The sequence below is a fragment of the Ursus americanus genome, chromosome 13, assembly GCF_024610735.1.
Source record: "Ursus americanus isolate L20-20 chromosome 13, mUrsAme1.1.p, whole genome shotgun sequence".
Classification (NCBI taxonomy): domain Eukaryota; kingdom Metazoa; phylum Chordata; class Mammalia; order Carnivora; family Ursidae; genus Ursus; species Ursus americanus.
Genome location: NC_142139.1, coordinates 36,989,356 through 37,004,299, shown reverse-complemented (window position 1 = coordinate 37,004,299; position 14,944 = coordinate 36,989,356). Strand labels below are relative to the sequence as shown.

The following is a 14,944-nucleotide window of genomic DNA, read 5'->3' as shown; positions in this document are numbered from 1 at the left end:
CCTCACTAATTACACTCAGGCAATCTCCTGTAGGGTCGTGTGAGCAGCCCCTCATCTGCAGGGTCGCCGGACCAGGCTCTTTCTCCCTGCTCTTCCTTGAGGTTTCTGACGTCCCCGATTCATCCTTTCTGGAATATAACTTTGGAAATCGAATCTTTAAATTCAGCGACAGTGATTTTATTCCCCTTTCCAAGCTATGTCGTTAACCGTTACTGGCTTGAAAAATGTTGAAAGTATAGGTCTAGGTGTAGACAGATCAGATGGGTGATAGAATTTAAATGAAAAATGCATGTGACACTAATTCTTTATACATTTTGACTACTCCATCTTAATTGGTGTCTTATCCTTTTAGACCATTTAATCAGTCAGCCTATAATCAATCCTGATATCATTTTGAAGCTACCCGAATTAATTTATTAGCTTCCAAGTAGCTCAGTATATTCAATTCTGATTTTTGTAGTTGGAGGAAAAGCAAAATAAAAAGGCAGGAAAACATACGTAAAGAATTGTATGAATCATAGAACTATAGGCTTTAGTAAGCTTATTTTGCTAATCTGTGATAGAATGTGTTAGAATTTTTCTTCTTCCGTAGGATGTTAATTGCACACCTGATGTCCAGTGTATCAAGAAAGTTTTTTAGCAATGACATTGAGACAATCTTATGTTCTTAATGCTTATGGAGGAAAACAGACGAACCTCTACCCCAGTTGTCTCTTTGCTCTTCTCCAGCCCATAGATTTTGGATGGTTTCCAGCAGCCCTGCTGCATTTAATAAGTAAATTCAGAAAATCTGGGCAAACCTCCAAAATTTGAGGTTTTGCTTAAGTTCTCTTTATTTGTGGGTTTGTTTCAACTTCTAAAAAATCTGGCTGGGAAATTGGTACGATATATTTCAGTTACAGCAATAATATATAAGTAATATTTGACACAAATCGTTTGTAATCTTGAGAATTTCTGATACAGAACTATCTATAAGAAGGTCTTTGCTTAATCTTAGCAGATATGCCAAATAGTAGTGAAATATAGTAGTGAAACTCCATTTTAATTTTAGGTAATTTGTTAATGTTTGGGATGATCTCCATAAATATTTGTATTGTAAAGTAAAAGGTTTACTCCATAATATTTTATAACTCAAAAAATCGTTAACCTGTGTATAGGCACTATTTGCAAAGTATTTGCAAACTTGCCGTTTCTTTCAGAAACTTAACATTAAAATTTTGGTAGAAAGTAGATCTGTAGTTTTACTGTTAACATCCTGGGTATTACTGTCCTTCATATTTTTTATACTTTTAAAACAAGACTTTATTTTTAAAGAAAATAAACTATTTGTTATATAATGGATGGAATTTAACTTTTAATGTGAACGTCAAATACTTGAAACCACAGCTAATATTGTGGCAGTCTCAGGAATGCATGCAGTTGCTATTAGGGGTTTATTCCCCCCCACACACACAAAAATAGACTTAGATAAGCCACAGATCAAAAGCCTCAAAAATTAAACTCGAGGAGACTATTAACATAAGATGTGAATGTAATTTGTAAGATAATTTTTATACAGGGCAACAGGGTTTAACTTGGAAACAGCAGTATTCCCAGCTTCCAGGGTTCTCATAATAGTTAAAAATGTACTTAGCCATTCTAAAGGGCTGATGACCTGAGTAAATTATTATTTATCCCATTTATGACAAATTAGCAAACATGCTGTATAATTAAGAAGTGAAAGTAAAAGCAGTTTCAAACTCAGAACGTTAATTTCAAAAGATGAATTTTCTTTAGGTCTCCATCTCCTAAAAATAAAGTTCTTAAATGATTTTGTTTTTCAGAGTTAAAGCATACACATAACTATTTATTGGTTATAGCAGAAGAAAGCAGACACGTAGGTAGATTTTCAGAGGGGATACTTTAGTTTATACTCTGCTCTGTACCTCCTTCCAGAACTATTTCCAGCATGGGAGCGCCTTTCCTCCGTAAGGGCTTTCACATGTATCCTGGGACAAAACATCTCCTTTCAGCAGGTCACAGAGATACTTGATATGCTTCCAAGCCCTGAATCCTAAAATATTGTTTCTAAGTGAGATTTTTTTTTTAATTTAAAATTAAAAGCCAGCCACTACATAAAACATGATCCTATTTTTTTACTTTCTCAAAGAAGAAGGAGAACATTGTTTATTCTCTTTGAAAGTTACAGATTTTGCCTTACATGCAGAGCCACTGTGGTGTTACTCCTTTGCACACACAAACCAGTGCACAGACCCACCTCCTGGTTGCCTGGGAGGCCACATGACAGGGCCCCACTGGTCATGTGATCCTGGCACAAAGAAGACGCAAAGTGCTTCTCAGCATGCCTGTCCTACCCCACCCCATAGATGGCCAGTCTCCCCAAGTCTTTGATATTTGAATTTGAATATAGAGGTGTCACTTTCTAATTCTAGCCGCAGCTTAGATTGTCTGTGACTCCTCCAGTTGTCCTGGAAAATCAAAGTATATTTTCCTTCCTCTGAAGTACTAGCAAGTTAGGATTCATAAAACACTTCGATGACAGGCCACAAGGCAATATAGCATTGTGATTAAGAGGCAGGCTTTGGAAATAGACCTAGGTTTCTACCCCTTCTCTGGGGGGGTAGAAACACAATAAACACAATAAACACAGTGTCCTTGGGCAGGATTAAATCTCCCATCTTCAGTTTTGTTATCTATAAAATGAGAATAATGATTATTTCATAAAACTGAGGTCAAGCTCAAGTTAATATATGCAAGATGTATATTAACATACACCCAATAAATAGCAGTTAGTATTCTTTTGTATATAGATGTGAACCAGAATTTACCAATAGATAACTGCCATATTTGTTCATGAATGCAATTAATTGAGATTCAGTATCAATCTTAGAGTGTGAGCCTAAAAACCTCAAAATATTCTAGGCCATTTAACTGCTACAATGTCAAAGTTGCTTTCCATCCTGGGGCTTTACATGTCTGTATTCCTTAAACACAGTTCCAAAGGATGGCCTCAAGAGCCAGGCTGCATTTGAAGAAATGAGGACAAATTACATCAAAGAACTGAGGAAGATGGTAACTAAGTGTCCCAACAATTCTGGGCAGAGCTGGCAAAGGTTCTACCAACTGACCAAGCTTCTGGACTCCATGCATGACGTAAGTAGAGCCTCTTGGTGCCTGTTAAATGAGGGATCAACAATCACACACTGTTGACCCAACAAAACTGGAGAGGTGAGGAAGAGTTCTCAGGTCTTCGGGAAAAATAGGAATAAATTATCCAGTGGGAGGCAGCAACAGTTGAGAACTGATTAGGAAGGAAATTTTCTTCTGATCACCTTGGAAACAAACCCCGTGTAAAGTAAAGGGTGTGGCTGTCTTCCATTCTGAGCAGGATGAGAGCGGCGTGGACCATCATAGCGAAACCCCCGTGTCCTAAGCCAGGGAAGGCCCTCACATTTGCTACAGGTGTCAGATCAAGTTTCACATTTCTGCTTGCAATTTAGGAAATGTTTGGTTAATCAAAATGTTTGCTTTCACATTGCATAAATAGTGTCCATCTTCTACAACTGTTAATCTAATAACCCAATCTTTCCAAAACATTGTTAGTGGTCCGGGGCCAACTTGGATCATCTCAGTCTTTGCCAAATTTTGAATCCTATGTCCGTTCTTCACAGGAGTCACCTTTCTTCTCTTATGTAAATAGAGAAAGTAAATTCTGAGCTTGTTTTTAAATTAATCAATTATAGATGTAGCCAAGGTGTTAGCAGTTTCTGCAAATATAGATTTGGAGAACTTGCTTTGTTACGTCATTTGAAATATGCTTCCTTTTTTTTTTTTTCCACTTTGTGAGCAGTTTTCTGTAGCTCTGGCTCAAAGAGAAAGTTGTACACAGTCGTGCTGATTTCGTTTTTTATGTTTGTGAAGCTTTCATATTTTCTTTTGAAAAATTTATTGCCCAAGTTCAGCCCATATGATTTGTGTAAGATATCCTTTTTCAGATATTTCTCTGTTGTTCAGAAAAATGTTGCCAGGCTCCACGGCTAGTATTATACTAGTATTTCTATTGAAATCATGAGTCATCCTTTAAGATTTTGTTTATGCCAGTGGAATGTGATGATGTCTCTGTGGTTTGATAGATAAGGAATGTCGCTCGCCAGTGTTTTACACTGAACACTCGGTACATATCACATTGATTATGCTTTCTCTCAACTTTTCATTTGGTCTTAAGTCAAATTCCCACAAGGTGAATTCAGTGATAATTTGGCTAATTATCAGTGGCCTAAAGAGCATGGTTTAATGGAAAATCGTAGGACTAAGGGATGATGGCAAATGCAGCTTTAGAGAGATCACAACTCACTTTGCTTTCCACAACTCACACAGAGAACAAAAGAAGCTAGAGCCGGGAGCGCAGGTCACCTATAGAGAACAGGCAGCAGATCCACTTTCTTCTGTTAGCTTTGTGGAAAGCCCTTTATAGTGGACTCAGAATGGGTTCTTGATGAATTCTCTTATTTGTTCAAACGTATGAACAGGCTCAAGTGCAAAATCAGAATTAGTATGTGATTGTCATCACCTCAACATATGATACTAGATGATACACTTTGAGGCAATTTGCATGTAATGAGACTGATAACAGAAATTAAAACTTGTTTTTCCACAGCCTCACAGCATCTCTGTGCCTTAAGCAGAGTGGCACTGGGGGAACACTCAGGAGTCTATACCGGTGGTCCGTGTGTCAGACTGTCCTCACCCAGCTGGTTTTTTAGTGCTATGCTTGCACAAGATTGAAACTCAATGAATCCTTGACCCAAAGGTCATAAATGATGATATTTTGCAAAATTCCCCAGGGCAAATCCGTGTCTTCTTAGTATTTTTTTTATCAAGGTATAATTGCTACACAGTAAGCTAATCATTCTTAAAGCATACCTTTGGGAACTTTTTCACACTCCGGTGACTATCATTACCATCAAGATAGTAGACATGTTTATGACCCCCAGAATTTTCTTGTCCCCTCTTTTAACATTTCCTGCTACCTCCTGCTCCCCAGTTGCTTTCTGGCAATATAGATCTGTTAACATATTCCAGCATCTCATATACATGGAATCATGCAGTATGTAGGTTTTTTGGTCTAGCTTTTCTTCACTTTGCATAATTATTTTGGGATTCATCATTAGTTCATCAATACATGTATCACTTTGTATCACATTCATCAGTGCTTGTATCACTAGTTCATCCCTGCCCTTTGCTGAGTAGCATCCCACCATACGGATAGTCCACACTTTGGTAGTCCAGTCACCTGTTGATGGACATTTGGGTTGTTTCCAGGTTAGGGACTAATACAGATAAAGCTGCCGTAAAATCCGTTTATATAAGTCATCGTATACGGAGATTGCTCGCTTTTCCGTGGGTGAATAGGTAGCTAGCAGTGGAAAGCCTGGGTCACATGGTAGGTGTGTTTTCCTTTTTTACTAAACTGCCAAACTCTTTTCCAAAGTGGTTGTCCAGTTGTACTTTCCCTTGAGAAGTGTGTGTGAGTTCAGACTCTTTCTAGTTTTAACCATTCTAATAGCGATGCGCTGGTGTCTCAGTGTGGTTTGCATTTGCATCTCCCTAACGATCAATGATCTTTTTGTGTGCTTATTTGCCATCTTTAGGTCATCGTCTGTGAAGTAACTCTTCAGCTGTTTCACTCATCTTAAAAGTTGGATCATCTGATTGTTGAATTTTAAAACATCTTCAAATAGTCTAGATACAGATCCTTTATCAGATTTATGATTTGCAAGTATTTCATCCCACTCTGTGGCTTATCTTCATTTTCTTAACAATGTCTTTTGAAGAGCAGTAGTTTTCAATTTTTTATAAAGTCCAACTGATTTTTTCTTTTATGAATCCTGTTTTTAGTGTTGTAACCAAGAAAATCCTGCCCAAGCCAATGTCACAAAGTTTTTTTTCCTGTTTTCTTCTAGAGGTCACTATCCTTCATTGAACCTTTTTTTTTAATATATATTTTGGTTTTTGAGAGCATTTTTGGTTTTTCCTTGTGGAAGGGTAAATCCAGTCCACCTTACTCCATCCGCCATGGCTGGAAGGAGAACGAACATTCTTTGGGGAATCACTGCAGTCATTTTAATTCTGAAACCCTTGTTTTAAATTATCAAAAATGTTTGCACTTAGAAGTAGCCTAACAGAAGCATCTTGAATGCTCTATTTATATTCCTATTCCAGACAGAACATTGAAAAATGCATTGTAAGTCTAGAGGGACCTTTCTAACATTCACGCTTACTCAGACTTGAGACTGCCTACAGCTTTTTCATTAGAGTAAATTAGTGAATCAACATTTGTGGAATTTTCTTCCAGGGAACAAAGAGCTAACAATGACTGGCTCTGTACTTAAGCCTAGTTTTGGTCACCCTGTGGAAAAAGAGCATTTGTGCCTAAGGTTCACACAAATACGAACCGTCTGAGTCAAATCAAAGCTCTGCTTAAATAGCGTGCATGGTATGCCACCCCTCCGGACACATGTCCATAGATCTCAGGACGTGGATTTCTTCCACATGGTGCACACATGTGTTGGCAGAATGGTGCCAAGGTGTGTGAGCGGAACATTCTCTGAAAAATAGGTTGGCCAGTTAAGTATTTGAATCGGTCAGCAACTTTAATGAATCATCATCCCCCTGAACATCAATCTTTCCCCAAAGAATGTTTCAAAGAAAGCAGCTGTGGTCAGGCTGCTAGGAATGGATGTATTTTTGCATTGTAAATGTTTGGGTATTATATGCAAGGCATATAGATTTCTTATTCTTTTAGAGAAAATTGATAATTAATAGTTATTCTCTAGCTATTGCTAAGACAGGCAACTAATTTTCCACATGTAAGAAGCACATTTCTTTTTTTTTTTTTTAAGATTTTATTTGTTTATTTGAGATAGAGCAAGAGCAAGAAAGAGTGCGTGAGCATGAGCAGGGGGAGGGGCAGAGGGAGAAACAGGCTCTCCACTAAGCAGGGAGCCCAGCACAGGGCTCGATCCCAGGACCCTGGGCATCGAAGGTAGATGTTCAACCAACTGAGCCACCCAGGCGTCCCAAGAAGCATATTTCTAATGAAGTTATTGGTAACGCCTGTTCATTCATAGAGATCAAGAACTGTATTACGATCATTGTGTAGAACCGTTAGTACATGTTAAATGATGATATTAATAGTACTTTTTAGAGGCAGAAATTGCGCTTTTCAAGGTCATACTATTATAACCTTCTTTATTTCAGTATACACACTAGCCAAAATGTACGTCGTGCATAGCACTATTGACAAGGTTACAAAAGATACTTTAGATTCTAGACAGGTGGCTAGAGAACAGTGCTCAGCAGAAGGGAATCAGGTGCCAAAACTGGCTGCCAGAGCAGTAGAACCTTTGAGAACACACGGGTCTCTTTCTTCCGTCTGCCACTGAGCCCCCACCGTGTTCTAGGACCAAAGGTGCAAGTGTGCATAGAATACCTGTCCTTTGGAATCCCATTTGTTTGATCCAGGAAGATGTTCGTCTCATGCAGCAAATGCTTTAATATCTGAAAGTGCAAGGCAGTCCGTGTACGCGGGAGAAGCAACCTGAAGCTTCACCTCCAGGAGGTTGCAGTCCGCTCAGGGGCCCCAGACAGCACTGTACAGGCAGTGTGCTTGGGAGTTCTGACGAGGTGAGCATGCCGTGAGTTGTAGGCTCACTGATGTCCATTCGGAGTTGATAGAAAGCCTGATTGAAAAGGCATGGGGGCCAGCTGTGCTGAGCAGGGTTCCTGGAGGGCTTCCAGGAGGGATTCAGAGAATCTTTATTTAATAGAAGAGACAGAGGCCCAGAGAGTGACTCTCCAGGACCCATACGTAGTCGGTGGCAGCTGAACCGTCTTGACTCACTGTCCCATGCTCCTGACACCACTGTCACCATGAGGGAGAACTTCAGGCTAATAGCAGCTGTTCAGTTTTAGGCTGGTCTGCATCTTTGCAGGTCAGAAAACTAGCGTCTAGGAACATTAAAAACAGCCGCACTGCTCTCCAGCTCTCCAGACTCATTTGGATCTTCCCTGGCATCTTCTGGAATGCGTTGTTTTTGTGAGGCACGGGGTTACGTCTTGAAGGCAGTGAACCTGGCGTCGTATTAAAATGTCATGCTTGTTTAGCAGTTCCCAAAACAAAATGTTAGGTCGGCCTCAGCGTAAGCTGAGCAGGCTTTGGTGTGGAGGCTTTTGTCTCTGCGTCTGATCATTAAGCCCAGGTAAGAAACTACCCATTGCCTGGGCAGGCACTGGTGTGTCCCTTAGATGCTGTTCTCTGCGTGACAAAAGGAAACACTCTGAGGGTCACGTTGCTAAAGAATTGCTTTCTGTGGGTCCAGAGGGAATGCTCGACAACTGAAGTGGCTCTTCTCTCAGAGCCAAGGTCTCCCTTCCACGGGGGGCGGGGAGCAGAACATCTGGTGGTACAGTAAATGCTCCGTGTGCGCACTGGGGAGACTTCATTCTCTACGTGAAGAGGGCGTTAAGTTTCAGTGACACGATCACCAACAAAAGAGATATTGCTGCAAGCAGTCGAGACTATTAGCAAATTATTTTGAGATTCTCATTGCTCATTTAATTAGTGGGTGCTTTTGCATCCGGGCTGTGGTAGTGGTAATTTCCATCGTGATTACACTATAGGTGGTTTTGAGATCGACGCAAACCTATTTTCAGCCTTTCTCACCGCACACTGAAGAACGCAAGGCACAAGTGTGGCTCAGTCCACCATTTGGGCAGCGCGCTTTCTTTCACATTTGATTCTGGTGTATGTCTTCCCAGTCAGCTTCTCCTCAGGAAACGTTCTGAGACCAAAATAGGAGCCCACCGCAGAAACGTAACCCCAGGGGATGGCCTGTGGTGCTGTACCACCATTTCTCGCAGTAAACTTGGGCACTTCACTTAAAGTTTCCACCCCTGGTGTCTTCAGCTATAAAATGGGAATGATGTCCATCTTACAGGGAGTTTTTAGGAGTGAATGAAATAACACGGGTCCTGAGTGAGGCATCTGCCAGAGAGCAGGCAACAAACACCCCTCCACATCCCCTTTTCCCAGACTGTGTTAGAGTTTCCCCAAAACCGTGTCTCCACACCACCAAAAAACTTCCATCAGGCAGTTTTCATTTACTTTTAAATACAGAGACACCCAAACCCTTGAGGCATAGCGTGGACCTTCAAGGAAATAACAGGCTACAGTTGGCAAGATAGGCAATAAGGACCATTCCACAGAGGAGGGCAGGAAGCACGTCAGTCCTGAAGCATTTCCACGGTCCCTCAGGTCCCGGGGCACACCACGTCAGCTAGACATTTACCAGGGGAGATCGGGATTGTTAGAAACGTGTTGGGGTGTGCTGTGCCACTTTCTAATTTGCTGGAAGGATTAAAGGTGTCTGATGGTGGAATGATGGCAGATTGCTGTGAGGTGCCCATCAGGAAGATTGATGCTGGCGAACTATCAACCCTTGCCTTAGGCATTATCAGCACGCTGCGAGCAATGAATAAAGGCTGGCCACGCTGCTTCAGCAAGAGGAGGGAAATTTCCCTTTCTTCTCGTTGCTCATGTGACAAGAAAATGACATTATTTGATTATTTGTAATACAGTACTGGTGGTAGCACACCTACGTGTGTGCGTGTATTTGTGTTAAGAGAGATCAAGTTCAAAGCCACATTCTATTTCACTGAGCAAAACAGCTATTTAATATAGTTGTTAGCAGTGTTATACTGCCTTCTTCCCTGACAAGACCATGACTAAGAAAGATTCTAAATAAAGGAAGAGATGTTTATTCTAGAAACAGCTAGTGAGCAAAGCCTTATCTTCCAAGGCACCAGTGGAGGGGAGGACACAAATTATGCAAAGACCCTCTCCTTTGGAAAAAGAAATCTTCAAAGTTAAAGATTTCAAATTAAATGAATAATTGACATGGCAGATCTCATTCTTTGACTAGTTGATGAAACCAGTGCAACAGTTATTAATGGTCTGCAGCATCTGTTTCTGCTTTTCTATATAGACTGGCATTTGCCTTTACAGATTTCTAATTTCAAGGGTATAGCATGGTTCAGAATGCATTGCCCTGGGTGAATTGTGCCAATGAGTACTTATTTTCATTTAGACCATTTTTGTGTTTATGTAGTTGAAAAAAATGCATCAGATTTTTAAAAAATAGGAATGGGGGGAAATGGAAAAAAAAAAGAATGTTCTAGTATTTTGATATTGTGGATAAATAGGGAGTTCATGACTTTGGGTGTGGTTTGGAAAGGTTTAGGATTGGCCATGAAGCCCTGATAGAATATGTAACTCCCCACAGATATGAAGGATGTCCTTACCTGTTGTTCTTCTTTGTTCTCATGTGAATTAAGGGCAGCATCAGTCAGTGGTCAGGATTGTGACTCGCAAAGCTCCCCTACGGTTTGTAATCCACTCATATTGTGAGAGGCAGCAGAAGAGTTGAATTACTGTCTTCCTAAACCTGTTGGAAAGAGGATCTGAAAAACCAGGATACCATGTAAGAGAAGATATCTTTCAGTGCCTCCTAAATAGGCATATAGGAATGGGACATCCCTATGTCAGTTACATTTCCTGTTGACCGTCTCCATGGGGGTGTGCAGAGGAAGTGCTGCTGAGTGGCTCTGCTTCTGGGACCTGAGCTCCTGGCAGAGTAGGCCCATAAAACAGCAGCCTCCACCAGGCCAGGTACTGTGTTGGTGCTGAGGATACAACAGAAGCAAAGGAGACTGGTTCCTTGACCTCAGAGTGCAGTCTGATGGGGAATATAGACAAACAAGCTGGGGACTAAAATCCAGCGTGCCAGGTGCTCAATATGGGCTATAAGGCCCATAGGTGGTGTACCTGGAAGAGGAAGAGGCAGGGTGGAAGTGGCCCATGGCATGAGGTGAGGGAAGTGATTGCTAAGCTGAGCCCCAAAGGCAAAGTAGGAATTTGCCAGACAGATGGAGGAAAGCTGTCCCAAGCCAAAGGAGTTAATATCCCAAGAGATTGAAAGCATGGTAATTTTGAGAAATGGAGAATTTCATTGCGTCCAAGGGCGCTGGGGAGGAACGGAGAGAAATGAGAATGGAGACGATAAAGGGATCTGTGAACCACCACAAGGGAGCCATTGAGGGATTTTGAGCACATCTGTGGAGAATCTAGACCTGCTCTGTGCAGTACAGTAACCATTAGCCACACGCAGCTGTTTACATGGAAGTTAACTAAAATTAAGTGAAATTTTAAGTTGAGTTCTTCGATCATAGTAGCCACATTTCAAGTGCTCAGTGACTACATGTAGCTAGTTGCCACCATTTGGGGCAATGCAGAAAGTCTGACAATTGTCCAGTATTGGACAGTGCTGACCTAGAGAATCTATTAGGGGAGGAGCAAGAGAATCAAAGGACCCGTTGGGGTGCAGGTGTGGTAATCCAGGTAAGAGATGGGGGCATTAAGTCAGCGCTAGGGGAAAGGGGGACTGAGGAGATATTCATATGGTGGAATGGATAGCTCTTGGTGTGATGAATATGACATGGAGATTGAGAGAGGAGGGAGGAGGTCGAAGATGACCCTGGGATTTAGACATGGATGGCTGGATGGGCTGGAACAAGGGGAAGAGCTTTGAGAGGGGATATGATGAGCAGGTTTTGGGATATTCTGATCTGAGGTATCCTTAGAACAACCAGGAGAAATGTCAGGTAGATACTGGGCTCTGTTGAGAAGAAGATGAGGAACATGGAATGCTGATGCAGATGGCGGTGGGGGAGGGGGGGCGGGAGGTGGCGTCATGAAGCCTGGGGTCAGATGGGACTGCCCAGGCACTGGTGTGGAGGGAGAAATGAAATGGCCAGTGGATTCCAAACAGGAAGATTCCAGAGAGGCTACAAGAGAGCAGCTGCTGAACTGAAAAAAATTTTTTTAATTTAAAAAAGAAAAAGGAAGCAAAAAGAGGGATATAGGGGACAAGCCAGAAAAGAATGTGTCCTCCACTGTGCAAATGAGGGGTCAGAGGGGCAGAAGCTGCAGAAAGGTCAGTCAGCAAACAGTCTGAAAACTTTAATAGCCATAGAAACAGGAGGGTTATTGTGAAAAATCGCTGACTGATTCACCTTGTGTTAATGTTCAGTAGTTTCCAATAACTGTATCAGAAGCCACAGAGCAAACTGGGACAAGATTTTTTTTTTTTAAAGAACATTCAAGGTGTTTTCCAATAAAGCTCTTAGAAAAATTGTTTTAATAAATAGAAGCATGAATCTTTCTGTCATGTGAGGGCATGTATATAAATGAGTATTTTATATGTGGATGAAGGAACATGTGGTTTTTGTGTTTGAGTATAACTAAGAAATCACAGTGGCTTAGCAAACTCTTTGTGAATAACCCCAAAACACACTATTACAGAACCCAATCCAGTCACACATAAGTAATTTTAAATTAGTGAAAGCTTTATTATATACTCTATACGTATATATGTATTCCAACACTAAACACATGTGTACGTACTGCATACATCTATCGGTCTAGATAGAGATGGGGATGGAAGGTGGGCGTCAAAGGCAAGCCATGGTGCGTCAGGGCTGATCTTGCATTTCAAGTCACGATTTTATCAATAATACTGGTCCTGAGTCCTTTCTCACCCATCACGTTCATATGAAACCTTAATGATAATGACAGTTAATTTCCACATGCAGCCTAGAACTTTATCGCCTTCACTCATTCGTGGTTGGTCATGGTTTTCTGTGGCTGACTTAATGGCAAATCTGGGTTACTTCCTTACCTCTTTGGAAAAGGTTGATTTAAAACGTTGAATATTTTCTGTGGCTAATGTTCAGACTGTGACAGTGCTTACCAACCGCTGGTCAGTAGCTACGTCACGTTCCGAGATGCAGTTGTATTAGATTTTAGAGAAATGAGGAAAAAACTTCCACATAGGAGTTTGTGATTCCTTTTCATTTAATTGCGGTAAAATACACAAACATAAAAGTTGCCACTTGTAACTGTACAGTTCACTAGTGTTAAGTACAGTCACGTTGTCCTACAATCTCCAGAACTTCTTCAGCTTGTAAAACCGAAATTCTATATATACTATTAAACAACTCCTCGTTCCTTCTCCCCCAGCCCTGGCAACCACCCTTCTGCTTTGTGTCTCTGAATTTGACTACTCAAGGTGCCTCAAATATATGGACTCACATAGAGTTTGTCTTTTCGTGACTGATGGATTTCACTTAGCATATTATCCTCCAGGTTCATCCATGCTGGAGCATGTGTCAGAATGTCCTTCCATTTTAAGGCTGAGTAATACCCCGTTGTATGTGTTTACCACACTGTGTATCCGTTCATCTGTTGACAGACACTTGAGTTGCCTCCACCTTTTGGCTATTGTAAATAATGCTACATGATCATGAGTTTGCAGATCTCTCTTCAGGATCCTACTTTGAATTCTTTGGGTGTGTTTTTAGAAGTAGAATTGCTAGATCATATGATAATTCTATGTGTAATTTATTGAGGAACCCCCAAACTATTTTTCACAGTTTTTTACATTCCCACCAAGAGAGCACAAGGGTTCCAGTTTTTCTACAACCACACCTGCACTTGTTACTTGCTGTTATTGAGGTTTTGTTTGTTTTGTTTTGGATAATGGTCATTCTAACTGGTGGTATATTGAGGGTGGTATATTGTGGTTTTGATTTGCATTTCCCTAATGATCAGTGATATTGAGCTTCTTTCATGCATTTATTGGTCATTTGTATTTCTTCCTGGGAGAATTGTCCATTTAAGTCCTTTGCCCATTTTTTTAAAAAGATTTGTTCATTTATTTTAGAGAGAGAGAGAGAGAGAAAGACTGCGAGTTGGGGGAGAGAGCAGAGGGAGAGGAAGAGAAAGAATCCCAAACAGACTCCCCAATAAGTGCAGAGCCCTGACTCAGGGCTCAATCCCATGACCCTGAGATCATGACCTGAGCTGAAGTCAAGATTCGGACACTCAACTGATTGATTGAGCCACCCAGGCGCCCCCCCCTTTGCCCATTTTTTAACCAGTTTTTTTCTCGTAGTTGTTGAGTTGTGCAAGTTCTTTATATATTTTGGATATTAGCCCCCTATCAGATATATGACTTGTAAGTATTTTCTCTCATTCCATGGGTTTCGTTTGTTTGTTTTGGCGTCAGAATCTTTCCCTTATGAACTTATAATGATAACAGACAGTAGTTTGTTTCTTTTAATCCTTAACTGGAAAAATTAAAAGTTGTGTCTGATCCTAATTTATTTAAAGAAAAGGGGGGAAGGCGTATTTTCTTATAATAGCTACTCCTTTGCATTCATTAATTAACATTTTAAACGTTACATACCCACAGAGCATGTGCCACTGTTCACAGTTAGTTTTGAAAGAATGCTGGGGGGAAACCAGGAACGTGCCTTGTTTGGGGAGGTAGACAAGAACCGTGCATTCTGTAAGACTTATGATGCTATAAGATGAGCTTTCTGAAAAAACAAAAACGAAAACAAAATATCAGGTAGAAAGAACCACTGAGGGTCCCGGAAGCCATGCTCATGGAAGATCACATCAAAATCTAACAGACACGTAGAAAGCTTTTCTTAATCTAAAATATATCTAGGGAAGATTTTGGAAAACTATCTCATTGTCTAACACCTGTGTCAATAAAAACCCCCTCTTATGCAGCCTAAATCCCTCTTCTTACAATATAAAATAACTATATAATACCTGGGATTTACCTAGTGCCTTTCTTTCTTAAGTCCTGTCATTAAATCCTCCTAATAATTCCATGAGGCAAGGATGAGTAAATACTACTGTTTACACTTAATCACCTCATCTTAATTCCTTTCTCTCTAAAAAGGGAATAAAAATATTTACTCTTTTTTTTTTTTTACCTTTGTACAGAGAAAAAAATTAAAACAGAGACTGATT

General features: G+C 40.7%; 1 protein-coding gene and 1 long non-coding RNA gene across 10 annotated transcripts in view; one reads left to right on the top strand and one right to left on the bottom strand.

The window, feature by feature from the left end:
* The window catches only part of NR3C2 (nuclear receptor subfamily 3 group C member 2), a 323,767-nt gene that overhangs the window by 285,639 nt on the left and 23,184 nt on the right, over window positions 1-14,944 (top strand). For all 6 annotated transcript variants that reach the window (XM_087866499.1, XM_087866500.1, XM_087866498.1 and 3 more), the window contains exon 8: window positions 2,996-3,153. In XM_087866499.1, coding sequence (XP_087722625.1) covers window positions 2,996-3,153 — 158 coding nt within the window. The remainder of the gene's footprint in view (window positions 1-2,995; window positions 3,154-14,944) is intronic.
* Window positions 1,520-14,944, bottom strand: part of LOC123793229 (uncharacterized) — a 43,119-nt gene continuing 29,694 nt past the window's right edge. The window contains exons 7-8 of one of the 4 annotated variants that reach the window (XR_015726500.1): window positions 10,363-14,499; window positions 1,520-9,594 (exon numbers count right to left, since the gene is read on the bottom strand). This is a non-coding gene — a long non-coding RNA (uncharacterized LOC123793229). Of the gene's footprint in view, window positions 14,500-14,944 lie in introns of all 4 variants that reach the window. The other 3 variants (XR_015726502.1, XR_015726501.1, XR_015726499.1) reach the window with 3 other exon arrangements.